Genomic DNA, 27,372 nt, shown 5'->3' on the forward strand with positions numbered 1-27,372 from the left:
CCTGTGACACCGCCAGCTTCCGGCAGCATCCATTTTCTGATCTGTGATCAGTTTTAACAATTACTTAACAGATGGAAATGTTGGTAGAATAACGCTGTGACTGATTGAAGATCAGTTTTTTTATTTTTATATATAACTATTATTTTGCTGGGTAAGTCTATCAGGCTTTCATGTACAGTATTTTTGCTTCGACAAAATAGACGTTGTAGCTAATGTTGATCATAATGGTTGCGGTTAGACGCTCGATTTGTAGTTTTGATCTATGCACAGGACTGCACAATGTGCTCCCTATACGAGACAGGAAGTTTTGCCTGTGAAGCTCAACGCAGGGAAAATCGCATTTTAGCTTTCGTCAGAAGCCAACCATATCCGGTCACAAAATAAACAGCTTTCTGCTGCTTACAGTGATTTAATCGAGGAAGTTGGAGCCATTTTCGCCCGGTACGTTATTTCACGGGTTTTCTGAATTCCAACATGTAGCTAATAGCTAGTCTTGTGGTGTCACGTTACCGTAATTTGTTTTGTTAAACTTTCTGTTAACGTTAGCAAGCTAGCTAACCATCGAAAGCCACCGTTGTTATCATACTGCAGCTGTTAACCCTGACCTTTGACTAGCGGCCTTCTTTGAACGTTGTCACAAACACTAAGTGCTGTAAATAATAACAACAAAATACGTTCTCCTTCGTTTATCATCACAGGAATAAGAGTCCCCGGGTTTCACCTAAACTACAGGCTCCAAACCTCCACCATGACTTCTGCTGTGAGAGGTATGCATTGTTTTCTTCATATTCACATTTCACAAACAGTGGTAAAAACGTCTGCATTGTCTGAGTAGTTTGAGACCACTTTTGTTCAAGACATACCCTCACTAATCCACGTTTCCATTGTCTTTCTTCACTGTTTATTAATCAAATTTCATACAGTTTGACTTATATAAAGGCTACTAAGCAGGGGACTGATTTCCTCTTATCCAACTTGCAGAGTTAGCCTTTTTAGACTAAGAATAATATGTGTAGACCTATCTTGAGCTGCATTGATTTTACGATCAGTTGATCCACAGATCAATGATAATTGATTAATCAATTAAATTTTTATGGTTTCACTGTCTCAAACGTTACAATTAGATGCTTTTCTTTGTCTTATCATAGTAAACTGAGTGTACTTGCAGTTTTGGACCATTGGTTTGTCAAAACTTCCATTTTGAGTTTGCAACTTGGGGGAAATTGTGATTAATCAATTAACCAAGCAAATAAAGTGTAAACATGGTCTTATTTACTTTCTACAGTTTCTGCCACTGTGCCTGTCCGAGGCGCCGGCGATGGCATGGAAACTGAAAAACCGCCAGCCATCCTGGAGGTAATCACAGACACACTGCCACCAGGTCTGTCTCCAGTTCCCCCCCTGAAGGTGGCTAGCCCAAAACGCAGCCCGGAATCTACCCATGCTGCTCCCCCTGCTGCCCCCCAGCCTCTCGGGGTGCTCCACTTGGGCAAGGTGAGTCGAGAGGCCTGCACAGAGGTGGAGGCTGTGAGGATTGTTGTCCCGCGTGCTGCTATTAGCCGGAGCAGCCGTACAGGACCTGCTGAGGAGAAAGGGGAAGCATGGCAACATGCTGAAGAGCAGGGCTCTCCCCCGCTGCCTCTGGTGGAGGATTGGAGAACACAGCTGGAGAAGCTGCAGAATTCTGAGCGCAGGCTGCTACAGGACAAGGAAGGCCTTTCCAATCAGCTCAGAGTGCAAACTGAGGTAACGCCCCCATGAAGCATTTTTGTTTTATTAAGATATTAGACATGCTAGGCTCTGCACAGCCAGGTTTATTGCTATTTCAAGACTCAAAATTCGCAGAAAGTACGGCTAAGTAAAACAGTACAGCGTAGTTAGTACAGGGTATTCATGCCCTTTATTGTCAACAAGACTACTGTATTTTTGTTCTTTTCAGTGAATGAGTGTTTTTAGATGGATTTAAAAGAAACAGTTTATTTCCTCATGCTTGTCTTCAGCGGTGAAAGGAACCTGTTATCCTTTATTCATTTCAGGTGAACCGTGAGCTAAAGAAACTGTTGGTGGCGTCGGTGGGCGATGACCTTCAGTACCACTTTGAGCGTATGGCACGGGAGAAGAACCAGCTGATTCTGGAGAACGAGGCTCTGGGCCGGAGTCTGGCACACACCGCAGAGCAGCTGGAGCGAATGAGTATCCAGTGTGACGTTTGGAGGAGCAAGTTCCTGGCCAGCAGGTTTGAAATAGACAAAGTAATTGTGGGACAATTAGAAATGGTTGGCAGTGAAAAGGGATGGGAATTTTTTTTTTTTATTATTTAAAAGCACCACCAGCTGCTGACATCTCATCAGTTTATGTGCATTGCTCAAAGAAGACAACAATGATAATTTTTTCTGCAAGTATCAGTAAAACAATGACTGTTTATCATGCTGAATATACACTTATATGAATATTGTCTCTTCAGAGTCATGGCAGAGGAGCTGACGAATGCCAGAGCAGCTCTACAGAGACAGACCAGAGAGGCACAAGGTGCAATTCAGGACCTGCTGTTAGAAAGAGATGAGTTCTCTGGGGACATGGTGCTCACTCACAGGTAACATAAGCACTGATCCATCATTACTAAATTAAGTAAATTCTTTATTATAATGGATCACAACTGAAAAATCCTGAAGATGAGGCAAAGAAATGACACTTAATCCTCTTAACTTTAAATTTAACTTCTCATGACTGCCTGGACGTTCATGTTGCCCCATTATATCCTTTGATCTGGCCACAGGATAAATAATATAGAGTCATAACTCCACTTCTAGCAATTACTTATATTGTTATATTTTGAGAAATTGAGCATTCTACTCTAGGTGTCCACCGTTCAGTGCATTTGTTAAAAAAAGCTACTGAGATGTTTATAAAATTCATACAAGACATATTTATATTTTCTGTGCATAAGCCCGTGTTTTTAATGGATTACCATGAATTAAAGTTAGCAAGAAGATAACTACTGGCATAGCTTTATAGTGGGAAGGCTTGATGTTCATGAGGAATTAAATTAGCTAGGTAACGTTAATATTTTTGCTCATTATCAGCTCACCATGCGTGAATAGTGTTTTTACAGTGAAGTTGTATTTTATATTAGAAATTAGGAGAACAAGGAACCTTGTTTTTGCACCTTCACCCATTTTATTGAAAATTAATATACTGACTCTGCTTTTTAAAGGAACTTTCAAATAATCCTTTCTGCTAGGAAAACTGAGAAGGCTGTATGAACATTACATCTTGAGCACATAAGGTTTAAAGTTCATAGCTAAGCCCGTGATACTAAAGCACGAATCAAACATTGACAACCAATTTGCCAATGCAAGCATAACTTCAGTGCTCCATTTCAGAATCATACAGTGTGTGTGTCAGTGGTCGTTGACTGCCAGTCAGACACAAATGAAGAGCCAAAGGTGAAGGACCAGCAGTCATCATAACAGAGTCCATATGCTGATGTTGCATGCTTCTCTGTTGTCAGATCTCTGGAGCAGCTCCTGGTGTCCCTGCAGTGGGGCAGACAGCAGACGTATTACCCCAGTGCACAACCCCTCAGCACAAGGGAGCTGGCAGCAGCCAATCACAAGCTAGCAGACGCCATCAATGCCCACCTGCTGGGCAACACCAGCAGCATTAGCGGCGGCAGCAGCAGCATGGTGAAGAGCAGCGGTGCGACAGCTGAGCAGCTCTGCAGCACACCGGCCGAGAAGATGGCTGAGAAGGTACAAACTCCATATCCTTGTACAAATGTGACCATTTTCTAATATAAGTCATAAACTCCAGAGGTTCATAAGTGTGTTGTCTTTTCTGTCTTAGGTGCTGAAGATTTTAGATCCAATTTCCTGTTCAGAAAACAAGATAGAACCTCCACTCAGTGACTCCACCCCATCAAATTTCCTCAGCAATAAGAAAAGCATCGGCAGGTTTCACCCCTACACCCGCTATGAGAACATTACTTTTAACTGCTGCGAGCGCTGCACAGGAGACATCTTGGTGCTGTAGAGGTCAAATGTCCCTGTCTGGCCCCAGTGCAGCATCAGAGTGTATTTCAAATGGTCTGAACAGGAGTGAGTCTTTCGCCTGTGCTACCCATTTCAGTGCATAGCACCCCTGATTGTTGTAATTACGCAATTTCAGTTTATGGTTTTAAACTGTATCAACCTGCTGTTTATTTAATTCTCTTCAAGAAGATTTAGTTTTTGTTTTTTTTTGTTTTTTCAGGAATCATGATGTTGATTGCATTTCAGAGCCGTTGCAGCCTGGTTTAAACCATGGAAAGTGCTATTTATTGCTAGGATGTGAGGTCAAGATGAGTCAGTGTTACATGGTGAACAGACACTGTAAGGGTGTCTGCTTATTCAAACTTGACCATTAGGATAGTGGGTGTTTAAGTTTTATTTACATATTCACACAACAGAGCAAACAGGATGTCATACATAAGTGTGAGTCTGAGGTATGCCAGGGTAGCCAGGTGCGGAAATACCTTCCAGGAAACTAATTGCACCATGTATTGTGACTGTGCAATAACAAGAATAAGTGAGCCTCTTACACTGCAGGGGACTCTCAGTTCCTCAGTATGATGGTGCTATTGTAATTTAAAACATCGTATTAATGTAATTTGTATATTGCGTGCTGTAAAGATATATAATATACATTCAGTATTTTCTAAGTGTATCACCGGTACTATAACAGACTATTATTATTATAAGCCCTGATAATGTCGAACACACACACACACACACACACACACACACACACAGTTCCAGTTCTTTGCAGGGTTTGACTTTTGTGTTGCTTGAAAAAAAAAATTGGAAGCAACATATTCAGAAAAGTTATTTGATTTCCCTTGAATCATGTCATATTCATTCGGGTGATGTTTTTGTAATTATTTAAAAAAAAAACGATTTTTTTTTTGCCTCAGAGTACATTACTATGAAATGACTAGTAATTTATTGCTTATGTCTTTTTACAGTTTTCTAAAACTATGTATAATATTTTGGTTTACTTCATCCGTATGGATACGTGATGGTGACGGTATGATTTACAGTGAAAGCACATCTTGAAAATATTTATACATCATATGTACATCACAACAAAATAAAGACCAAAGTAGTTTCTACCTTTCTTAAAATGTGTTGTTCTTGTCTTGTTTATAAGCCTGCAGTAGAACAGTCAAAAAAAGCACTAAAAAGCATCTATGAAAACATTTTATTCACCACTTGTCTCTCGTTTCTTTTTACATTTCTTCATACAGTGCTTGTAAACATACATGTCCATATTAACCCAAGTTAAAACTGCTGTTGACTTCACTCATCATCCCACCACGTCTTGCTTTTGCCTGCAGCTCTTCTTCCCTCCATGCTGCTCTTAAACGATGTCCGGACTGTGCTCACAGACGGTTTGTTTTCTCTGTTACTGTGCACTCCAGCCACTCTGTCTCTGTTGTTAAACCTAAGCTCTTTATTGGACCTGTTAAAACTTTGGTCCACATTTTTAAATGTCCTTTCTGTATTTCTTTCTCCAGATCTAAATGGCCTGTCACCTTTCTCTCTCGGTACATGATTTTTGGCTCCCCTTACTCTGTTATTGATTATCTCTTTTTGTGTGTGCTGCTGATGGAAGCCATCGTGCTTCCTCTTAGGCACAAAGTTCAACGCCTCCTCCCATTTCCCTGTGTCCTTGAAAGTGAGCATGATGCGGATCATCTGGTCCAGAGTCAAATTTTTGGCTCCTATCTCCCAATAGAGGAACTCATCCAGCGGTAAACGGGCTGTGGCCAGTTTCAGACGCTTGGCGTTGGCCAGTGACAAGCCTGACTGGATGGACCGGTCCACCATAGCTCCAATGATGTAGACCTTGGAATGGTCAAAGGTGCGGAGGACATTGGGGGAGTCTGCAGTGAGGTATACAAGCCGTTCACGGGGGAACAGGTCGACGTGCTGGCGGTCAGTGCTGGTAATGAGCAGGCGGTCCCAGGTCTCTGCACCGTATCGTTTGAGCAGCTCCTTCTTGTAGGCTCCGTCTGGCTGCAGGTTGCAGAAGTGAAGGTGGTAAGGCTCAGTGGCACGCCGGTTACACCCTTCCACCTCCATCAGCTGGGACACTGTGTTCTCCAATTCCTGTCTGGACATGTTGGACTCATAGCTCATGTCAAACACCAGTGGCTGATTGAACAGCATGGCTTGAGCGCTCCTCCAGGCCAGCAGCTTGTCCAGGGAGCGGCTCCAGTACATGAGGAGGAATGTGTTTTTCAGTTTCTTTGTATTGTTGGCCTGTTCGCTTTTCTGCTCCATTATGGCTTCCTTCGCCGCTTTCTTCTTCTGCTGCTTCTCCTTATAGGTCCTTTTATACCTCTCCTTGATGGCCAGGTACTTCAGGTACTTCTTCCTGGAGGCCTTTGTGGTGAGCCCTGCCAGCGTCTGAACCTCCTCATCAGTCATCTCCTGAGGTACAGTCTTCCCAGCCTGCCGCCACATCACAACCATCTCCCTGGTTGCCTCCAGGGAAGAACTGTCCTTTACATCACCTCCTGGTTCATTGAGGTTTTCATCCCCATCATCACTTTCATCCTCTTCATCATTGACTTGTTGTTTCTCTTCTGATGCAGCTTTTGATCTCATTATAGATTTCCATTTGTCCAAATCTATTGTGTCTATTTCCTCTGACGTATCTCCTTTAGGCTCGAGGGTATCTTTCCACACTGGGTTCCCAGTATTGAAGTGGCGAGAAAGGACGGATACTTGATGATGACAAACTGGGAAAAACCTCATGAGCTGCCTCTTGGTAACACAGGATGCCACAGAACGACTGCATCTGTATAGTTCCTGAAAAGTCTGGGTGGTGAAGAGCCGTAACATCGCAATGAATGACTCTTAACTGCAGCTATGTACTGAAACTAGGAAATACAGGCTGCCACTACGTCTTGAAGAATTTAAACGGAACAAAAAAAGTTACCGGTGTTACTCTGCTTCTTTTCCATTTTATAAAAACATAAGAAGTGATAGCTGCACGCTGTCAAATGTCTTCAATATTCCCCAATTTGACTTCATTGGTCTCTACGTCCACGCTTGTCAAAATAAGGCGAAGGTCACGTTGCCGCACGGTGTCACACTATAAAATGTCGTAGCGAAATGACACTACTTACCTGGTCTTAAATCTTTATTACCGTTTTCTTATTGTAACAAAATGTTTTAACCGATAAAATGTACTATAACTTTAATTCTTTAGCGTCGATATAAATGGCATTAACAAAAATATTACAATTTACAATAACGTTAATTTGCTGTAGTTTCCAGGTGGAATTTTACAGTGTTGTACGGCAAGGAACGACGTCATTTCCTGCATTTCCTGTAGTAACAAAATAAGAGGAGCTAATTTTGTTAGCCTTGAAAATGAGTTTGTTTCTGCCCAAATTAACTTGCAAAAAAGACATAGATGAAGTTATCAAAGGCGTGGCAGAAAAAGTCGTAGTTTTGAGGTTTGGGAGAGACGAAGACTCAGTTTGCCTCCAGCTCGATGAGATTGTAAGAAAGACTATTAACGTAAATAGCCAAACGGATTCTCACTGGCGGTGTGTTTTGCTTTTGCTGATTTTGTTATTTCTGTTTTCTCCTAGTTGTCCAAAACTGCCCACGACCTCAGTAACATGGCATCGATCTACATCGTTGATGTGGATAAAGCCCCCATCTACACAAGATACTTTGACATCAGTTACATCCCCTCCACTGTTTTCTTTTTCAACGGGCAGCACATGAAAGTGGATTATGGGTGAGCGAACCAAGTGTCTGGTAATTATACAAACCACACTCTGGATCTAAATAGAGCTGAAACTACTGAAGGTTTTCATCATCGGTTTTGCTTATTCTTATTGTCTCAATCAGTCTGTTAATTGTTTGGTCAATAAAATGACCATCACAGTTTCCTGGAACTTGATGGTATCGTCAGACTTCTTGTGTTGTTCAGCTAAAGGTCCAAACCCCCCAAATATTCAGATGCAGTTAGCTTAATAGTGGTATAAAATGTCCATCACAATTTCCCAAACTGAGACCAAACTGACATCTTTAAAGCGATGGTCAACAGTTCATGAACTATGTAGTTTAACAAAAGCAGCAAATATTTTAAGGTTGCAACTAACAATTATTTTCGTTATCAATTATCAGTTCATAGTCCAGTCTACGAACCATCAAAAAATAATGAGTGAAAAAATTAGTCACATCTTTGCAGAGCCGAATGTGATATCTTCAAATGACTTGTTTGGTCCAACGATTGAAATGATTAAGCGGTTATCAAAATAGTTTGATTATTTTTCTGTCAATTGACTAATCTGTTAATCAACTAATCATTTCAGATCTACTTTAATGTCACTCTTAAACCATCCTGCTCCCAATCTGGTCATTAAACATTAAGGCTCAACACATACATGTACAATCTGTAATTGGTTGATAATTGTTTTACTATTTTCTCTTTCAGCTCCCCTGATCACACTAAATTTGTCGGCAGTTTTAAGACGAAGCAAGATTTCATGGATCTGATTGAGGTCATATACAGAGGAGCCATGCGGGGGAAGATGATTGTCCAGAGTCCCATAGATCCTCAGAATATTCCCAAATATGATCTCCTCTACCATGGAATTTAGACTAAACGTGTCCACTGTGTGGCCTCATGATCATAATGATTTCTTTCTGAGTGGCATCTACCACTGCCTGTTGGTTAACTCACAAAAAAGAGCTTTGACTTTCAGACACTAAACAACCGTCTGAATAAGTTTTAAGCTAAAGTTCCTCAAATTAGGAGCATTATTGAACATATGAATTTTCCAATAGAGGGCACACATTACATTTCCTTTTATTTTTGGTCCTGTTGTGAGTTTGTGGAGTTTTTGACCACACGAGACACACAGGGGCGCACGTACTTTGACACGATACACGTTCCAGCCAGTGGTTTCACTCTGTTCCATTGAGCAAAAGGTTACAAGTCAAATCACAGTAATGTGAAGGTGCTGTGAGACAGTGAAGTAGAAAACTGCAGGCTACTAAACATGTATGTAAACAATGCAGGGTTCAAAGTTTTAAGAAAAATTTGTGTTTTATGAGGAAGGAAACACGACAAACATATAACAAATGCACACACAATCTAATAGGCTTTGCTAAATTACCGTAGTCAAATTTATTCACATCAGGACATTTTTTGTTTTCTCATTAGTTCATGTTTGACAGACAGGGTGTGAGTTCTGATGAATTAGTATCTGCAGCTTTATTCTAACTTTATTTTTTTCTTGTGAAAATGTCCAGTGGCATTTTGATATTTCCCATGGAAAACAGCTGTATATCAGCAGAAAAAATACAATTAATTTATCCACTGTACATACTCTGGTGTTATAATAAACTTTTATATTTTACCATGCACCATTGTTTATACTTTTTAATCTTTTGTTTGGATGTAATGTAAACTGATGCTTTTCTATGTAGAGAGGAGTGGGCCATGTCTTCATCATACGAGCATGTCGAAATATGTTTTTCACTGAAACCAATTGAATGATCATGCAGGTGAATCAGCACCACTCCAAACAGTTTGAACACAAATGGAACATGACTTTCATGAAGGTTGGATGTATTGCAGGACTGTTGTATTATACTGCATTAGTTTCAGCCAGGTGTATGTAATAAACTGAAAACTGGCTGAAATATTTGAACTATTGACTAAATAATCACAAAAAAAATCAATCGATGAACTAATAGTGAATTAAGTCTTAGTTACAACCTTATATCATTATTATGCTGTTATAATATGGCTATCACTGTTTGGTGGCCTATACACTCTTCAGGCTTAGATTCACCTGTGCTCTGCAGCCAGTTCACTCTCCACCCTTTTAAATCTAAAGGTCTATTTCCACATTCACAGCTGAGTCCACACCGTCTCCTCTCCCCTCTGATAAAGACCTGGGTGCTGCATCGTGTGGATGAGCCCCACAAGATGCAACATGGGTTGATGATGATTTGTCAATGGTGCCATTCCTCTCCTTAGCCCAGACTGCATACAGAGAGTTGGACCTGTAGTCAAACTGCATTAAAAGACAAAGACACGGGAGACAGAGGTTATTTGTGTATTTAGTTTTCTAGTTTCCTTACTTTTCACATCACATCTGCAAATAATCTAAATCTGCCTATCGTTAAAAAGTGATGGCTCACCTCTGACTCTTTCTCCTCTGTCGGTGCGTCCTGCGTTTGCTGTCTTTTGCCTAAATAGATGTGATGTGATGAGACAAACAAATACCTCTCCATAATAGATGTATTTATGATAATCTTAGGTTAATAATTCTCACCTTTGCATTTAATAGCAGCCCCAACACTTACACAGAGCAATAAAACACTAAAGACACCCAGAACAGGCCACTGCCACTGGACTCCACCAGCAGAAGATTCCTTTAAAAACTCTGACAATGAAAAGCAAATTTCTCATGTGCACCACCATCAGACAGGTGTATACGAAAGAAAGTAGAAAATACATTTAGCTCCTACTTGTTCTTACATTAGTTTTACAATCATCTCTACCTTCAGCATGTCTTGTTACGTTGTGACCGGCTCCAGAGCGAGGGAGGCTGTGTTCCCTGTAGCTGTAACCCAGGCTGTTGGTGTCCCTGCCCCAGTAATAGTTGTTGGTACGCAGCGGGAAGAAGGGGGCCATGTAGGCCTGCGCTCTCTGGGCTGGAGGGACCTGGTCACTGTCAGGGTAGGTCGCCTCACCGTGGTCCTGCAACCACCTCTCGAGAAGCCTGACATCCATTTATACAGCACAGAGAATACTATAAAAATCTTTTTAATAAATCATTGTTTTTGTTATTATGTTAACTTAAATTAGTTGTTGACTTGATTTTGAGCACAGCACCAAGTTGGTCACCTAAAAATGTATGTTTGTTTTCTAAGATTGAAGGACAGATTCACATTTTCTTAAAATTTGTCTTAATAGGGGAAAAGTCCACAGCCCCCATTCTGTGTAAAAATGCATTTCAAAATTTGATCGAAGCTATTGTGAGGCTTCAGCAGTCTGAGTTAGACAGGCTAAATGGGTATCTTCAGAAGTTACAGCCATATTAGTGCCAAATTCCTACTTCAGAAAGTAGCTTTGGAAGACTTTTTTTGTCTACCACAAACTGCAGAAGTCTCTTATTAGCTTCAGATTAACTTTAAAATACATTTTAACACTAAGCAAGGACTATGGATTTTATCCCACATCACTTACATTTAAACCGCTTTGTGAAGAGGACTCTTTGAGGTCAGTATGGGAGGAAAAAACACAAAATCACAGCAGCCAATAACCCTTTCAATGTACATATGGGCATGCTAGTATTATATACAAATAGACTTCAAAAAATCTTTTATTATGAATTAAAACTACATGACCTACTTGTCAATGAAGCTGTGGTGTAGCATGAATATGGGGTCATTGGCTGCAGTAGGGACCAGAGACATAGTGCCATTCAGGTATCTGTGGACCAGGTTGTGCATAGAGGCATTCAGGTGTCGTGAATCATCAGGCATCTCAAAACCTCGGAGGACAGAATAACACATTAAACTAGGTTTTTTTTTTTGCCTATTTTGTTTTACACCTTACTATTTTATCGCTTTATGTTGGAGAATTCTTTCTTGTCAAATAGTTGAAATTCTGGTGGCAGACATTTGAAGTAAAACTATAATTTGAATATTAGGCAATTTACCTTCTAGCTTGTTCCTGAAGCTGTTCCTAGATGTTTTGTCAAATGGAGGTGTGTCAAAAAGTGGTGTTGCCATTGTGTCTTCAACATCACCAGCGGTTGGCAGTGTGTTGTAGATTGGATCCTTTCCAGGGTTACGGATCAGATATGCAGGAGCAGAGGCGTCAGTGTGGATGCAGATTATACCAAGACTTTCCTGAAATGGACATATGGTCTGTGGGGCAAAAAGAAAGATGAGTTGATGAGAAGAGAAAGCACGGGCATTTGGAAAAGAATGAGATTGATATCTAACCTTCCACTTGCGGAAAAGGGAAGCACTGTCAATACGGCCATCTTGGCCAACTCCCCCAAAGTACTTGTTGGTGCAGATGTTGCAGTGGTTGGTTCTGGTCCAGTCCCAGTATGGGATGTAGAAATCTTGGTTCCCTGTGAGCTCCCTGATCTCCCTCTCAATGAAGAGTAGGAACATTCTGTGCCAGAAGAGGAAAGCAGGGCCCCTGTGTGCAGCATTACTTTCAGAACCAGCGTAACTCTTAGCTGAGTAGTAGTGCATCCACACATACAAATCATAGACACTTGTGTTGTGAAATGCGTAGTTCCCATCCACTGTTGTGTCATTGCTTGTAAGGATCATGTAGCGGCTGCTGGGGCTCTGTTTTGCCTGGTGCAGGTTTGAGAGGAAGGTCTCCCTCTCAGAATCTGTCAGATCTGTTATTTCTTTCCTCTCCACGTGATACCGTTGCAGACACTGAGGTCCCCTCCAACCCGGGAGGCACTGACCACAGTCAAATCCATCATAGTTTCCCCAGCATGTACATACTGAATCATAGAAAACACGAGGCCAGTTCACCCTGTAGTCCACTGGCTTTGGGAGGTCCCTTGCAGGATGTGGTGCACAGACTCCTCGCCCTGAGCTAAACCCACAAGGGGACCCATTCCAGAGGGGGCAACACATCCGGGTCTGCAGAACCTCTGGTGTTGAACAGGCACGTGGAAACTGAGCCTCAACATCTCTGAGGCTCATCAGACATAACAAGAGGACCAGGCAAAACCCTTGAAATGATAACCACATGGTGGAGGAGATGGAGAAAGATCACTGCACTACTGAGTCCCCCATTAAACCCCAGCAGGATACAGCAAACTCACCAGCTTGTTACTGGCAGCTTCCTTTAAAGGGGCAAATGTCATATGACTCTTATATGTTGTCGTGCTGCAATATTTGAACAAGTGGCACGTAGGCATTTCTGTGAAGACAGCTGTTCAATTAAACAGCACTGTCTCTTACATAAGTCTGTGTGTTACATCACTGGACCAGGCAAAGAGGCTCACCACACTCCTCTATACTGTATGTTTTTTATTCATGGTTAATTTTTAAATAGAAGTAAAAGTAGACAGCTCTGTCTTATCAGCTGTGTCAACATAAGACCCAAAAGTTCATCTGGTTTGGTCAGTGTCCTGTGTGTGAGACAAAAAGAGAGAGATAAGAAAGAGGAGAGGGAAAACAGAACTTTGGATGGACCAGCCACAGATCACTCATGGCATAGTCCTTTTTCATTCATGTGCTGTTTGTATCACGTGTTGTATCCATCTGTCACCGGAGGAGGCCCGTCAACACATGTCCTAGAATGACATGATGCAGAGAGCAGTAATGCTGATGTGTATGGTTTTTTGGGAAATTTGATTGTTGGCAAAAAAAAACATATTATCAGTTGTTTAGAAGGCCTGCTTGTTGAATCAGCAAACATTTTGGCAAATAAAACCACATTTCTGTTAAATACTGGCTACATCTGTTATTTGAGAGGTGGGAAAACAGCTGATAGCAATGTGCAAATAAAATACAAGAAGAAAACTATGAGCGGATTAAACACATTTCTAAAGATTTTTAAAAAGTATTTCCAAATTCATTCTACAGGATCATAAGAGCTAAAGTCCTGTCCCACTTCAAGGTTAGCCCCGTTCCCATGTGCTTTAATTTTAATAAACTGTAATTGCCTTCGTGGATATTGTTGTCTTTATGAACGACAAATAGCCTACTGGATAAGCTATGTTATTACTGATCTGGACAGTAACATTGGAGCATCTAACAACAACACATCAGGTGAGGTCTTTATATTTCTTACATAGCCAAGAAGAACTTAATGTACATGGACAGAAAACTTCAGCCTCTTCCAGCTGGACAAAAATATCGAGTAGAAGAAGCACTCACACAGACAAAATGACTTGCTGCCGTTGAATAGAATATGGGCAGAAAACACTATATTGCAGCTTGGGAAGAATGATAAAAGGAGCCCTCCATGAGAAATTATACTTCAGTACAAATTAAACCTTTTGTTTACAGCAGATACGTTTTACCTTTTACATTACGAATAATAAAAGAAAATGGGAACAACACTTTATACCTTAAAAATAAATTATATGGAAACTCCCATTGTGTCTTGCACACATCATAAATAGTGAATTTTTGGCCCCAGTGACATCTGTGAGCGGAACCATTTTTATTGTGAAAAACACTCGTACAGGAAGTGTCTCTTCTTCTGGCGGAACACTGGAGGAAGTCAAATCTACAGCAATGGTAGCGACCTTGTACAGAGCGTGGTGTCCACAACAATTTCATTAGTTAACCACCTAAAATGCTCCTATATCAAACACACGAAGTGTCGGTTTGTATTTATAGTGCCCCATTTCAAGGTTAGCAAGATGTTTTCATTCGTCAAGGCTGCTGTCGGCGGATTGACCGGTATCTGTAAAGCCCCCGGTCACCGACAAGGTAACGTTAACGTTATAGTGAATTTTATAAGTCTTTATTGTATATGATGTATATATTTATTTATTGGTTTATTTAACAGGTACAGTGCACATTGGAAAAAACCCCACTGGTGTTAATCTCAGAGTTAGCTGAAAGGATGTTTTGACTTCTTCATCTCTGGACAGATGTAACATAGTCACCCTGAAAAACAACATACAATTAAAACAGTGACTTAAGTGTAATGTAAACATGCAGAACGATAGTATAAGGGAAGTGTAATAGATAGATAATATGTAGTCTACTGTACAGGATGGCTAAGTTGTCAAATACAACACAGTAGCAAATAATACACAGAGCAATCAACTCATAATTAAAGTAAAATCATGAATCACTGATACAATAATTGTAAGGCCCCAATAGAAGACATGCAAGAACTGTGGTTTAAAACAGGTACAGGGTGACATACTGGTGATAACAAGGTGATAGCAGGACAAGTGCACAGAGAGACTGAAAATAGCAAGGAGCAATTGACTTTACTTGTTGACAAAGCTGACCACCAATTAACCATTTTATATGTAAAGGCATAGGAACAACAGCCTCAAACAAGCACAAGCAAAAGTTAGAATCATCATCTTTTTTTTTTTTTGCCAAACATGTCAACATGTGTCCACTGCTGTTTATTCCACAGGTCCTTTGTACAACCATTTGAAAGTCCTAGCTGCTGGGTTTAAAACGTATGAAATCCCTCCAGACTACAGTGGTAATCATTCATCATCTTATCATTTATTTGTTGTGATGTTTTAAATCAATTTTAAAAAAAAATTGTTTATGTCTTATTTGCATAACATTGTTATATGTATACATGTATACAGTTCTGGTAAAGAACGCACAGCAAGGAGACATGTTTGCTTGAAACTGTATCTTAATGTGGTTTTCATGATTCTTCATCCTTGTCTTGATTTTTTTAATTTTCTGAAGATGTGGTGCTGCCAGAGAAACCCAAACTGAAGTTTATGAACAAGGTTCCTAACCTTAAAAGGGCTAGGAAAGAAATGAAGAAGCTGCGCGATATCCAAGGCCAAGCTAAGGCAGCAAATGCCTTCACTACAGGACAGTATGCTATTGTGGTGAGTGCATTTATTTTGTGTAAACACTGTTAAAGTCTAAGAAGATTAAATTACCTGCAGTATTTTTAAAAACTTATCTTTAATACGAAACCTTCAGTAACTGTGTATTACCAGACTCATAATACCAACTGTTACATATGTCACAGTCTAAACAGGATACAAGTATAAAGTGCTTTGACATTTCTTTTTTCCAGGACAGAATTATACCGAAACCTCTTGCTTTAGTTTTACATTTATGCAAAGTAGAAGATGACTCACTCTACATGAGAAGTGTAGTGAGTCAAATATATAATTTGACTTAAAATATTATCCACTCTTGTGTCAAAAACAATAGCATTTATGACCATTTATGTCTTAGGGGAATTATCAACAACATTATTTTTCCAATTAGCCTTTTCCCTCACACACATTCTAACTCTATACTCATGCCAGGTGAAAAATACGAAGTGGTTAATCAGAGCATGATGTTTTCCTTTTTCTCTGTCTCACTCTCTGACACTCAGGCCATGGGAGGAGGCTACCTCCATTGGGGTCACATAGAAATGATGCGTCTGACCGTCAACCGCAAGATGGATTCCCGGACTACATTTGCCCGCTGGCGCATCAATGCCCCGTATAAGCCAATTACACGTAAAGGCCTGGGTCAGCGCATGGGTGGGGGGAAGGGAGCCATCGACCACTATGTGACACCTGTCCGCTATGGTCGTTTCATCGTGGAGGTGGGAGGAAAGGTGGAGCTGGGGGAGGTTGAGCATATCTTGACTGAAGTGGCAAAGAAGCTACCCTTCCCTGCCAAGGTGAGATGACAGATACAATAACAACTTTTCCAGTTGCTGTTCTAATGAATGTAATATATTCTGAAAGAGTTTCACTCAATGTAGTTTGAGTACTGAGGTCTAAAAGCGATGACTACAATTCAGTGCAATGAATAGTTTGCCTAGATGCCCCCCCACCCCCTACCCCTTGGTATCTACTGTATGTGTTACAATCTTTTTTTTACGACTTACTTATTTCAGGTAATGAGCAGAGAGAGCCTAGCAGCCCTGCAAAAGAAACAGGCTGATATGGAGCAGAACAACCAGAATCCCTGGACCTTTAAGATGATAGCGCAGGGCAACATGCTGGGTATCAGGAAGGCAATCAGTCCATTTGATCTGCACAACCATGGACGCTTCACAGGCAAATTTCACCTCCCGGGAAGGGTTTGACAGACACAATGTCATACTGTGACACTATCCAGACTACACCGTTGAAGAGGCAACCAACATTTTGGAGACCATGTGTGGGGAATTTTTTTTTTTCTTTTTTTTTTTTATGGAAACATATTTGTGAATTTGACCTTTTGTTAAAGGAGCTTTCTTTTCTTTATCTGTTTAAAAAAAATAAAATAAACTAGATTATGTATTTCAGTTTGACATGGTGACTCAAATATTGTGTGACAATATTGTATTTCTGTCTAATCAACAGCAAAAAAGATAGATGTGAAAGAATTAACAACAAATGAAAAACAAAATAGTTAATTGTACAGTATTTACTACAGATTTACTGATCAAAAAACGAAATAAATAAATAAAACGTATGTATGTAATAAGAAAAAATGTAACAGCTATAAATGTGTTTAGAAGAGGCTGCCAACCACAGTCACAACCAGTCACAGCTCTGAAGGAATGATGGTTTTCCATGGCTGTCGCTAGAGGCGGTGGTCATACCACTACATACAGCACCCTGTCATTTGCTGCAGATCATTACACTTCTTATTCAGAGATGGGGTTGAAATAAACATGAACATTTTTTTTGTTAGTTTGTAGATTTTGAACATTTTCTAATGTGTAACATTGAACAACTACTCTACATTTCCTATTGGGTTTTGACAGCACATCTGCATGAATCTGGACGTATAATTCTTCTGCAGTTCACGTTGTTTAATGAAAAATGCCAGTTTAGGGGGTATTGCCTAATTTAATTGTCCTACTTGTGCAAATATCTATTGACGTGTGTGAGCTCGTTGTTCACTAGCTGATGCTGTTAACGCTTTACGTTTGTTATTGTCCCATTGAATGAAGACGTGCAATTCAATTCAGCGCACCAGTTTCAGTCTCAGTTTGTTCCATTATTCAATTTGTTCAATGAAAATTGAACAAGGAAGTCGAGAGCCGGAAACAGAGACAGCTCGTAGTCAAAGTAAGGCTTTGAACATGCGTGCTGGCTGCAGCAGTCAATTTAACCAGAGACAGTACCGATTAGAGGTTCTTTGATTTAGCGGTTTCAACGTGAACAACTGCAGAAGATTTTTACTTCATGCATGGACCTCTGATATATGTGATCACTTTGTGCATCTACAAAATATATACACATATTGTGTTCAAAAGTTTTACGTCATTGTTATATTATGCCGAGTGTCTGAAACGTTACCATTTCCTAAAATGGCTTCAAGCTACATTGGTGCGTGTTTTGTGCCCTGTTCCTATTCTCACAGGTAGCGTTTGCGACCTAGTGTTGCGTTTATAAATCTGTTCTAGGGAGGGAAGTGTGTTTGCCGATACGTTGCCGCAACTACTTCTAATTTCAGTGTAGACTATCAAGCCTCCATATCAATTTTATAGCACTGGTAACTTGAGTTTAGGAACATGGGGGAGGAGCGGCTGCCTGACAAGCTTAACTCCGGGAATTTTGCTTCCCAAATTTCAAGCATGCGTGTTGTGGGCTGAACTGTTCGAAAACAGCAGCGCGAAAAAGTAGCTCGGCAGCCGACAAATGTTAGCTATCTGTTTAGTTTGCGACTCTACGTGTAGATGTGTATGACATCATTACATAACCATAGGTAGCGATAGCACCAGTTTGTTGTTGCTTTACTAGTGTGGTTTATTTACGTCAGCGTAGCCAGACGCTACATTACCTTTTTCATTACGCTTAAATTATCGTTAACTAGCTAACAGGTATGAAACCCACACGAGGTTCTAACCGAGCGGCATCAAAAACACCAAACTTAAAAAAGAAGAAAAAAACCGACGAGACGACGAAACAACAAGAAACAGTGCACGAGGTAAGATGATGTAAATGTTGACTCTATGTCTGCGTTGTCCTGTCAGTTTGTGGATAACCTACTCTAAACGCATAATAACATTTTTTTTTTACTTCAGGACCTGGAGCTCAGCGTCAACAACAGCGGCAAGAGCACCGACCCAAAACCAGTACAGAAGAGGAAAGGTTAGAGCAGCCTCTTTCTGCACGGTGTCCTACTTCTTCAAAATGTAAAAAAATATGAGATCATGCAGGGATAATGGTGGAGCACACTGTCCACTAACCAAACAAACCGCTCCGTGTTCACGCACTGTTTTTCTTGTGTTGCTGCTGCCTGTGTCCCGAATAGCCGAGGGCTCTTCTTCAGCACCAAAGAAAACCAAGAAAGCCAAAGGGCAGGACAACTGGGTGCTGATACCGCGGTCCTCCGTCACTGCTCTGGAGAACATAATGGACCTGTCAGTACTGTGAGTTTCACAGCTTAACACTTTTATTATACGTAAGGCTTTTGTTTTCACTTTTAATATTATAATTTTTCTTATTTTGGCATGTACTGTATGTTCTGACATACAATGTTATACAATATACAAAAGTTTATTTTGATGGTTTTTGAAGTGAAAACAACCCCTTCAGCAAACTGACATAAAAAATGATCCATTCTTAAAATGATTATGCAGTGGTAGTTTTTACTTTACAAACTTAAAAAATAAGTAGTGGGCCAAGAAACTGAAACTGAAATGTGGCTGGCTTAGTAATACAAAGTAGACCTCAAAACCCACTAAAATGAAGATTTTTGGAACATCCCTCACAGTCCCCTGACTTCATTATCATTGAAAATCTGTGGGAAGATCTAAAATGTGCTGTTTTGAGTAAGCCAGCCAAAAAATATCTCAGAACTTTAAGTGATCAGCAGGAAGAGCAGGAGAAAGAACAGAAAGACTCTTAGCTGGTCACAAAATTCCTTAGAAATTGTGATATCTCTCAAAGGGTGTGGGGGGTTACTAAGTAGTAACTTATTAGGGTGCCCAAACCTTAGTGCATGCAATAATTACCCCCCCCCCCCCCCCCCCCACCAGTAACATCGCATTAGCATTTAAAGAAAAGCTTTTTAATGTCTGTTTGCTGCAGAGGTTGTTTTCACTTCTTTTTGTTAAAAAAATTAGCAAAATCTGTGATTTGCCTGGCGGTGCCCGAACTTTTGCATACAACTGTATCTGTACATTTAAGGTTGGTATACATTGTTCCCCCTGACCAACCTTGAAGGCACTTCAGGTACAGCCAGTAAACAATAGCCAAAATCAACTTTGTAAGAACTTTTTTTTTTCTTGTGTTAACAGAGCAACTCTTGCTTTGAGGCGGACAGAGAAGAAAGAGAGCCAGGAACATCTGAACATAATGAAAAACAGGTGAGCACAAAGTCAGAAATGAAGATGTAAATAAATGGCATGAACTTTCTTTCCAATGGTTGTATACTTAATAATCCAACTGTGTTCAACTGATACGAATTACATTGAACACAACTCTAATCAGATGTAAAACAAATCTCATTCACTTCTTTTGTTGCAATTTGCTTTGGATCATTGATCATCACATAATTTTGTAAAAAGATGACATGATGAATTATCATATTATTCCGATTCCAGTGAAAATTGATAAATGAATCAAGTGATCCACCAACCTTTCTCCTCAATCTGACCTTCCAGTATTGATTTAAATATCATTGTTTCAAAGTAAAGAACAGAAAAAAAACTTTGATAGTCAAGGATTGTCTCAGTTGCACTTTGTTTTGTTTTTCTCTTTTGCTCATTTATTTTCCAAATGTTTAGGTTCCTTGCTCAGTGTGCACAGCTCAAAGTTCCAGTGCAGAAACAGAAGAATTTGGCGCGTTCATCTCACCGCAACCAGGAGGAGACCAAGAAGTCAGTAGTTGGAAAGAAGACTCTGGACACACTGAAGGTGAGAAACACTGCAGTCTGAGGAGGGAGGAACAGCCAGACTGTTGTTGTTTAACTGTGATGATTTCAAAATTGAATCTGTTGGATTAGTTTTACTTTGCGGTTAGTATTGAAATTATTACATGTTTAAACAATTAGTTGTGATATTAAATTAATTAGCAACATTTTTGATGATCCATTTATAATTTCTTAAGCAAAGCAAACATTTGTTGGTTTATTCTTTATACCTGTTGGTTGGACAAAATAAGCAATTTGAAATCCAATGTCACCTTGCAGTTGACATTTTCACAGTGTTGTGGTATTTTGAAGAGTAAGTGATGAACTGATTATTAAATTCACTATCAGCAGATCATTCAACATTTAAAATAATAATTTAGCTGCAGCTCTAAACAAAATAAACAGCAAGGTAATCCAACAAGCAATTACATGTGTTTTGAAATGTATTTAATCTGCTTCTGTAGCTACTCTGTAGTACAAGTCCCATGAAAATAGCATAAAGTATGTGTGTGTCAGTGGATTTATTATCTCTAATATACCAAAGGAAGTGGCGTCTGTGGTGTCTGTAGCATCTGTTCATTTTGTTGTTTCGTATGGGTTTCCAGGGAGACTTGAGGGCAGTGGTCCGTGCTCTGGAGAGTGCAGAGGAGCAGACCACCTCTTTACAGCACACATGCAGCACACTGAGAGACCAGGTGGAGGAAGAGGAAGAGAAAGCTAAAGAGGTGCAAAACCCTCACACACGCATACAAAAATATAAACGTACCCATCACAAAATGTGTGTGTTCCCTAGAGACTTTGTTTTTTTTGGTTTAGTTAAAAGCTATTTAACATCATATTTTCATTTTCAGGCAGGAAACACAAATGTTTAACAGGATAAAATACCAAATGATTGGTTTGGATTACCATTAGTCCATCACTGTCCTGGTCTACTGTACCTATTCAACAAATCAGTTTCTCTACACTCAAATATGCAGACTGTATGTGTAAAGTTATATGTCTTTGAATATGTTTGGATGAGAAATATTCTGTCATAAAAATGCACCAAAGTCAAAATCTGTCAACTGTGTTTGAGATTCTACTTTATTAAATGGGCCATTTTATTACCACAGACGTCAGAATTGAGGTGACCCAGAAACAGAAGTGGTAGACTGCATTTCTCCACACAAATATCAACCAGTTTGACATATGTGAGTCTGGACATGTCTTTTTGGTCGAACAACATGGTGAAATGTTGCTTTTTTGTGGAGTCTGTCATAATAAGCTTGTTCTTGAGAAAATAAGTCTGAGCAGAAGGTACAGGAAATGTCAGTCTTCAGTTAAAAAAAGAGTATTGAACCACACCAAAGCAGAGATTTTCACTCAAGTATTTTGTTTTCCTCAACAATTAGATCAAGAGATAAAGACATTAAATTCTACTTATGCAGAATCTTCTTCCTGTCTCTGTTCACACAGTACTTACAGATAACTGAGCAAGCAGTTCTCAACCTTCCTCTTCACCTTCCACACAAAGATGAAACAACATTAGAGGTAAGTGTGAGTGGTGCACAAAACACTTCCACAATATCTAGTATGTGCTTGACTTGCCCCTATTGCACAATTTTACTATTTAACGCATTCAGATTGTTTTTTTTTTTTTTCTGAATAAGATCTGAAAATGTCTGAGTTGGCTGTTCCATTGCAATGTAACAGGAAAGTCTGAACATGTTCTCCATGTTGCAACTTCTTTGTAATGTTGCATGAAAAAAATTGACATCTGTGTTATGCAAGGCACAGAGAGAACATTATAATGTCTGGGTTGATCTTTTCAACTACAGGTCAAATCTTTATTTTTCTTTTAGTTTCAGACAACATTTTGTTACTACACATTTGCCAGAAACGCACACACACAAAATCATACAGTAGGGCTAAATATTTTCTCTTTTCCTCAGACTTGGATGAGAAAAACTGTACCAGACAGTGACTCTGAGACTACTGCCCGAAAACTGGGAGAAATTTTGCAGAATTCAGAGGCTATCCATGATGCCCAGGTGCTGCTTGTACATGCACACAAACACGTAGATCTGCTTTTCAGCCCCAACCTCACCTGAGTCAGTGGTGCACCTTTGTTCAGACGGATTCTAGACAAATCTCTTCCTTTTTTTTTTTTCCTTTTTTTTTTTTTTAAAAGGGAAGTTTACAGTTCTAAGTAGTGTGCACACATTCATTGCACTTTTGCTGTGTGGCGAAACATTTCTTGGTCATGGTGACTTGGTTCTACTTTTTATGGTTGTGGGACATTTGCAATAAACAAATACAGCCTGAAAATTGCAGCCACTATGTGTATGTATATCTGAGACCAATAGTAGTATTATAGTACTAAAGATGGCACTTGTGTGAACCCAGCAAAGAAAAATCATGTAAGAAAGTAAAATATGCAGAAAACTGGCATTCACACTCTGCAAAATGTTGCTCCTTGTTTCTTCTCTAGTTTTCTGCCTTCTGTTTTTTTTTTTTTTTTTAACAGCATTCAGTTAAGTGTGAACATTAAAAATTGAGTTGATGGTTACACTGTGGATACATTCTTTTGGTGGAAAGAAAGTTCCAACTTCTGTCATAATTTAAGCCCAAACACCAAAACAAAACATTTCATTAAAGACATCCTATACTTGTAAATAAAGCCTGATTGTTCATGATTGAAATTCTGCATGCTGTAGAACTCTTCAGAAAACACATACCTATAAGCACGTCTGCTGAGACTGTGCCGTATGTAATTAAATTAATTAATTGAATGGATACGATTTAAAGATTTTGACTTTTTTTATTCATGTTTTAATGTACACAGAAAATAAATGTAAAGTGCTACCATTAATTACAGTTTTATCTCTCTATAACAATGAAAGAATAGTTGTGCTTATATATCAACAGACAATGGTGAAGCCATTTTTGCATAAATCATGTCCAGTTATGGATGCGGTACAGTCACAATATAATAATGATCCTGCAACATATTTACTTTCTGCTCATTATGTTCAGCTTCAGTCTTTTAAGAGCTTACACACATACATTCAGTGGGTTAATGAATAGGTGCAAATAGCACCACACAGGACTTATTTTAACATGGAAATCCCATGCATGAATTAACAGAATATCAGTTCCTTGGACCATACTGAGATGGTACGCACAAACGACAATGGTTACTCTGGGGCCTGGAAACTGTGACATTAAGAATGTGTGGACTTTGGTTTGTTATTTACCAAGAAGGTGTTTCCTACGTCCCGTAGACAAGATGATTCATGAATTAATTTTTATGCCAATTATGACACTGCCTTCAGCGTGTCGCAACAAAGTGGCATTTTTACAGCCTTCAGTCATCTAGTTTTACTGGCCATGTATCTTCTTGTTCTTCCCTGACAGTGGAGAAACCCAGCCTCCTTCACTGTTTGGTGAGATGTGTTTTTGTCCTTCTGCACTTCACTGTTGTGCCATAGTTTTCACACTTAATGATCTGCCTGACAGATCATGGGAGTTGAGCTGTATTTCTCTGAAATGTTGAAAACATGGTTTCTGCCAGAATCTATCCAAGCCTTTAAATTAAACTTTTTCATGCCAAGGATCCCCGCTGGAGGGAATCTCCTGTCAGAAAGGGTTTGTTACATGGTGAAATGGCAGAATTGGGTGCAGTCAAACTATGATTCAACTTTGATCACTTTAAGTTATAGGCAAGTCAGTCAACAGGATTACATATCTGCGTGTTGAGATGAGCTCCGCCTATTTCTCTATCTGCTGTTTCAGAGAAATTTGAAAACTACTGGCCTACAGCACTTACTTTACAGTCACTTGACTCCTTAAACGTTTCTCTAGTTTATTTACCCAGCTCACTTTTTTTGGTGGGGGGGGGGGGGGGGGGGGCAATTTGTGCAAATGGAGCAATCAACCAACCAAAAGTAATATTTGACATCTTCCACTTTCATAGATGAATAGCATTTATGTTTTTGATATATAAAAGCTATTGCTACAACATTGTTGACCTCTCAGCTACATCTGTGAGTTCTTAAGTGACTTCCTGCGTAAGGACTCTGTGGAGTCATCATTGAAAAGTCGTTCGATAGTGGAGACAACTGAAGCTCTGATAGCACGGCCTAAGCCTCGGGCAGCAAACACATACAACACAGGATTAAGAGCACTCTTGATGTACACCAGGTACAGAGATATGTATGTGCCTGTCAATGCTCCCTTATACATCTTGGTCCAATCAGGTCGTTCGTCGGCCAAGGCGCGCAGGAACCGACAAACAAAATAGGGCACCCAGCAGGTGAGGAAGAGGAGCATGGTAAAAAAGAGCACGTGGTACATCCTGGTCATCCTGCGGGCAGTTGAAGGTGTGGAGGAGGTGGGTGTTGGAGGCACTGCTTGCTGAATGGTGAGTAAGACAGCCACATTACTTCCCAGGAACACCAACAGGGGTAAGATGAAACCTGCCATCGTCTCTGTGAGAAACAACCCCATGTTAAACTTCCCACTCTCTCTGCACTGGTATGTCCCGTTATATTCTGTCAGTACTGCGCTGTGGAAGTAAGGGACAGACAGGATGGTGGCTAACAGCCATAAGATGCCACAGGCCAGAGGAACAGCCCAGGACGGCCGTCGCAGTCGAGCCCACAGAGGCTTCAGCAGACACAGGCATCGCTCCAGGGCCACAGCACAAAGGAGGAAAGCTGAGGCATACAACCCCAGGCCTCTCAGGAACATGATCAGGTGGCAGAAGCCATGGCCGAACGGCCAGCTGTAATTGTGAGCGATATAGCCCAACATGAGAGGGGTACGCAGGAGCAACACCAGGTCAGCCAGGGCCAGGTTCAGGACATAAATACGGAAACTGCTGGCAGCACGTGTTTCTTCATTGCTGCCTCTGCGCACCAGGTGGCGATGACTCCGTAATCCAAGTGCCCAAACCACCAGCCCATTCAGAGGTATCCCCACCTTGAGGAGCCAAGAGAACACGGCTGGTAATTACATTCGAATGACAGAATTTTAAAGCAATAGTTTGACTTTGGGGAATATGCTAATTTGCTTTCTTGCAGAGTTAGATGAGAAGATCACTCTGTCAAATAAATATGAAAATACAGCCAGGAGGCGGTTTGCTTAGCTTAGCATAAAGACTTTAAACATAGGGAAACCCTATTTGCCCTCATTTGTTGGCCAGACTCCAGGAAATCACTGCACCCAAAGCTATTCATTAAATGAATGTTAACAGCAACATAGTAGGCTATGCTCACCTATGGCCCCAAAACCCCATAACCAACAGATGATTTCAACTATTATTGTTATCATTACACAGCCTCAATGTTTGCAGCCCTCTGTGCAATAGCAGTGTACAATATTGATGGCACAGGCTGGCTCTGGAGCCATAGAGGATTTTCTCACCAGGAAGATGATCAGGGTAGCTGCAATTTGGACTCCCCTGATTGTCTCTGCTTGCCAAGAGCTGCTGAAGTTGTTGGGGCTAGTTAGAAGCTGGTTTACTGCACGAACAGGAAACTGTGTTGCATTCATATTAGCAATTGAGGTGATGTCAAACTGGAGATGATCTGAAAGACAGGAAACATTGATTTGATATCACAGATGCATGCATTACATGGCTGTATTTCTCTTTTGAATTTTCTTCAGAAATATAAAATGTTTATCTATTTACAAGGATAATGCGCAACATGCATCACTGCATATGAATATGGTTTTCACATGTTAGTTTCACAGATATGGTTATGTCCACATCCTACACCAATATGACTACAGATACTTCCTTCCTTACTCAGTTTAGTTTCATTCCTGAGAATGTTCTCCTTCTCAACCTTAAAAATTGCTAAAATAGTAAGTTTTAATGTAGCAATGGAATCTGTGGCCATGATGCATCTCTTGACACGATTGTTGTTATCCACATCATATTAACATTGACTTATATTATTTTGCTGGAGACAGACCTTAACCATACATTCTTACCCCCAAACCCTAACCCTAACTTAATACTATTTAATGGTTAACCATGGAAAGACCAGCTTTTTCTACTGAAATTGGAGTTGAGTCCCCACAGTGTCAAAATATACATTGACATACACAGTAATTGTGTCAGGTGTTGTATTAGCAGTAATGGTTAAAGAGAAAAGAATCTGAGAATGGATTTTTTTCCTGCAGCCACTGCTGCCCCAGGGCCCTGCCTGAATACACATCTAGACTGGGCCTATTTGTGAGTAGCTGGAATGAGAACAGCATGCATGCAAACACTCCTCCTTTGATCTCCACACGGTAGCAGCGCTAACCTGTGCCGAGGTCACTGATAACAGTTGTGGTTCTATGATTAAAAGTTCATAAACTTCAAACTTCTGCCAAGAAGTTTAGGAAACAGGCTTTAAAGAATCCATGCCTTGTTAATTTAAAAAAATTGCTTCTTACCTCCTTTATTTGCCTTGTGTGTAGGAGAAGCAGAGCAGGAGATAAAGAAAAAAGGTGTGTCTACTGGCTGTTTAAGAGCTCTCTCTCTCTCTCTCTCTCTCTCTCTCTCTCTCTCTCTGTCCTCTGTATGATTGCAACACTCTTTCCTATGAACATATCTACACACATCAGGAACTCTTAGTTGCAATCATTTTTTCAGCCAATAAAAAACATTTCCCTCTGTGCAAACCAATTTTATCAACTGCTCTGTGTAATTAAACAAAGTTATGCATTAAATTGACATAACATTTCTCACAATGGGAAAAAGTTCAAAGCTGGAAAGCATTGAAAGGATTTTTAATTATATATTTCAGACAG

At 40.1% G+C, this 27,372-nt stretch overlaps 7 protein-coding genes across 7 annotated transcripts; 4 read left to right on the forward strand and 3 right to left on the reverse strand.

Moving 5' to 3' along the window:
• Positions 1-184: 184 nt before the first annotated feature.
• blzf1 (basic leucine zipper nuclear factor 1) lies at positions 185-5,161 on the forward strand. Its single transcript, XM_056376221.1, has 7 exons — positions 185-441; positions 699-767; positions 1,286-1,746; positions 2,037-2,236; positions 2,465-2,593; positions 3,512-3,752; positions 3,847-5,161. The coding sequence occupies exons 2-7, from the start codon at positions 749-751 to the stop codon at positions 4,030-4,032; spliced, it is 1,236 nt and encodes a 411-aa protein (XP_056232196.1). The 5' UTR covers positions 185-441; positions 699-748; the 3' UTR covers positions 4,033-5,161.
• Positions 5,162-5,224: 63 nt separating this feature from the next.
• Positions 5,225-7,176, reverse strand: trmt10c (tRNA methyltransferase 10C, mitochondrial RNase P subunit). Its single transcript, XM_056376207.1, has one exon. It carries the CDS (start codon positions 6,885-6,887, stop codon positions 5,337-5,339), a length of 1,551 nt encoding a protein of 516 aa, XP_056232182.1. The 5' UTR covers positions 6,888-7,176; the 3' UTR covers positions 5,225-5,336.
• Positions 7,177-7,361: 185 nt separating this feature from the next.
• txnl4b (thioredoxin-like 4B) lies at positions 7,362-9,432 on the forward strand. The gene is made up of 3 exons (XM_056376234.1): positions 7,362-7,553; positions 7,646-7,797; positions 8,500-9,432. Exons 1-3 carry the CDS (start codon positions 7,422-7,424, stop codon positions 8,663-8,665), a joined length of 450 nt encoding a protein of 149 aa, XP_056232209.1. The 5' UTR covers positions 7,362-7,421; the 3' UTR covers positions 8,666-9,432.
• On the reverse strand, positions 9,167-12,890 carry LOC130169435 (tyrosinase-like). Its single transcript, XM_056376194.1, has 7 exons — positions 12,033-12,890; positions 11,744-11,954; positions 11,434-11,575; positions 10,581-10,801; positions 10,352-10,462; positions 10,218-10,267; positions 9,167-10,090 (listed from the first exon to the last, which is right to left on the reverse strand). Exons 1-7 carry the CDS (start codon positions 12,810-12,812, stop codon positions 9,905-9,907), a joined length of 1,701 nt encoding a protein of 566 aa, XP_056232169.1. The 5' UTR covers positions 12,813-12,890; the 3' UTR covers positions 9,167-9,904.
• Positions 12,891-14,270: 1,380 nt separating this feature from the next.
• On the forward strand, positions 14,271-17,694 carry mrpl16 (mitochondrial ribosomal protein L16). Its single transcript, XM_056381268.1, has 5 exons — positions 14,271-14,507; positions 15,175-15,246; positions 15,465-15,613; positions 16,117-16,410; positions 16,630-17,694. The coding sequence occupies exons 1-5, from the start codon at positions 14,438-14,440 to the stop codon at positions 16,819-16,821; spliced, it is 777 nt and encodes a 258-aa protein (XP_056237243.1). The 5' UTR covers positions 14,271-14,437; the 3' UTR covers positions 16,822-17,694.
• A 587-nt stretch (positions 17,695-18,281) lies between these two features.
• cenpq (centromere protein Q) lies at positions 18,282-23,222 on the forward strand. The gene is made up of 8 exons (XM_056381253.1): positions 18,282-18,656; positions 18,754-18,820; positions 18,984-19,101; positions 19,972-20,040; positions 20,461-20,590; positions 21,192-21,311; positions 22,042-22,116; positions 22,518-23,222. The coding sequence occupies exons 1-8, from the start codon at positions 18,552-18,554 to the stop codon at positions 22,674-22,676; spliced, it is 843 nt and encodes a 280-aa protein (XP_056237228.1). The 5' UTR covers positions 18,282-18,551; the 3' UTR covers positions 22,677-23,222.
• Positions 23,223-23,484: 262 nt separating this feature from the next.
• On the reverse strand, positions 23,485-27,108 carry LOC130172480 (C3a anaphylatoxin chemotactic receptor). Its single transcript, XM_056381242.1, has 3 exons — positions 27,016-27,108; positions 25,993-26,156; positions 23,485-25,548 (listed from the first exon to the last, which is right to left on the reverse strand). The coding sequence occupies exons 2-3, from the start codon at positions 26,119-26,121 to the stop codon at positions 24,604-24,606; spliced, it is 1,074 nt and encodes a 357-aa protein (XP_056237217.1). The 5' UTR covers positions 26,122-26,156; positions 27,016-27,108; the 3' UTR covers positions 23,485-24,603.
• Between the last annotated feature and the right edge of the window lie 264 nt (positions 27,109-27,372).

Source organism: Seriola aureovittata, chromosome 1 (assembly GCF_021018895.1).
Source record: "Seriola aureovittata isolate HTS-2021-v1 ecotype China chromosome 1, ASM2101889v1, whole genome shotgun sequence".
Lineage (NCBI taxonomy): Eukaryota > Metazoa > Chordata > Actinopteri > Carangiformes > Carangidae > Seriola > Seriola aureovittata.

Excerpts from the sequence above, each read along its gene's own strand:
- LOC130172480 (XM_056381242.1), bottom strand. The coding sequence starts at position 26,121 with ATGAATGCAACACAGTTTCCTGTTCGTGCAGTAAACCAGCTTCTAACT. Across the intron at positions 25,549-25,992 it reads CTACCCTGATCATCTTCCTG|GTGGGGATACCTCTGAATGG; the intron begins GTGAGAAAATCC and ends TGGCTCCTCAAG.
- trmt10c (XM_056376207.1), bottom strand. The coding sequence starts at position 6,887 with ATGTTACGGCTCTTCACCACCCAGACTTTTCAGGAACTATACAGATGC.
- blzf1 (XM_056376221.1), top strand. Across the intron at positions 2,237-2,464 it reads AGCAAGTTCCTGGCCAGCAG|AGTCATGGCAGAGGAGCTGA; the intron begins GTTTGAAATAGA and ends TTGTCTCTTCAG. Across the intron at positions 3,753-3,846 it reads CCGAGAAGATGGCTGAGAAG|GTGCTGAAGATTTTAGATCC; the intron begins GTACAAACTCCA and ends TTTCTGTCTTAG.
- LOC130169435 (XM_056376194.1), bottom strand. The coding sequence starts at position 12,812 with ATGTGGTTATCATTTCAAGGGTTTTGCCTGGTCCTCTTGTTATGTCTG. Across the intron at positions 11,576-11,743 it reads CTTCAGGAACAAGCTAGAAG|GTTTTGAGATGCCTGATGAT; the intron begins GTAAATTGCCTA and ends CTGTCCTCCGAG. Across the intron at positions 10,091-10,217 it reads CAGAGGAGAAAGAGTCAGAG|TTTGACTACAGGTCCAACTC; the intron begins GTGAGCCATCAC and ends CTTTTAATGCAG.
- cenpq (XM_056381253.1), top strand. The coding sequence starts at position 18,552 with ATGAAACCCACACGAGGTTCTAACCGAGCGGCATCAAAAACACCAAAC. Across the intron at positions 20,041-20,460 it reads CTGAACATAATGAAAAACAG|GTTCCTTGCTCAGTGTGCAC; the intron begins GTGAGCACAAAG and ends CCAAATGTTTAG. Across the intron at positions 21,312-22,041 it reads AGGAAGAGAAAGCTAAAGAG|TACTTACAGATAACTGAGCA; the intron begins GTGCAAAACCCT and ends CTGTTCACACAG.
- txnl4b (XM_056376234.1), top strand. The coding sequence starts at position 7,422 with ATGAGTTTGTTTCTGCCCAAATTAACTTGCAAAAAAGACATAGATGAA. Across the intron at positions 7,554-7,645 it reads GCCTCCAGCTCGATGAGATT|TTGTCCAAAACTGCCCACGA; the intron begins GTAAGAAAGACT and ends GTTTTCTCCTAG. Across the intron at positions 7,798-8,499 it reads CACATGAAAGTGGATTATGG|CTCCCCTGATCACACTAAAT; the intron begins GTGAGCGAACCA and ends TTTCTCTTTCAG.
- mrpl16 (XM_056381268.1), top strand. The coding sequence starts at position 14,438 with ATGTTTTCATTCGTCAAGGCTGCTGTCGGCGGATTGACCGGTATCTGT. Across the intron at positions 14,508-15,174 it reads AGCCCCCGGTCACCGACAAG|GTCCTTTGTACAACCATTTG; the intron begins GTAACGTTAACG and ends TTTATTCCACAG. Across the intron at positions 15,614-16,116 it reads CAGGACAGTATGCTATTGTG|GCCATGGGAGGAGGCTACCT; the intron begins GTGAGTGCATTT and ends TCTGACACTCAG.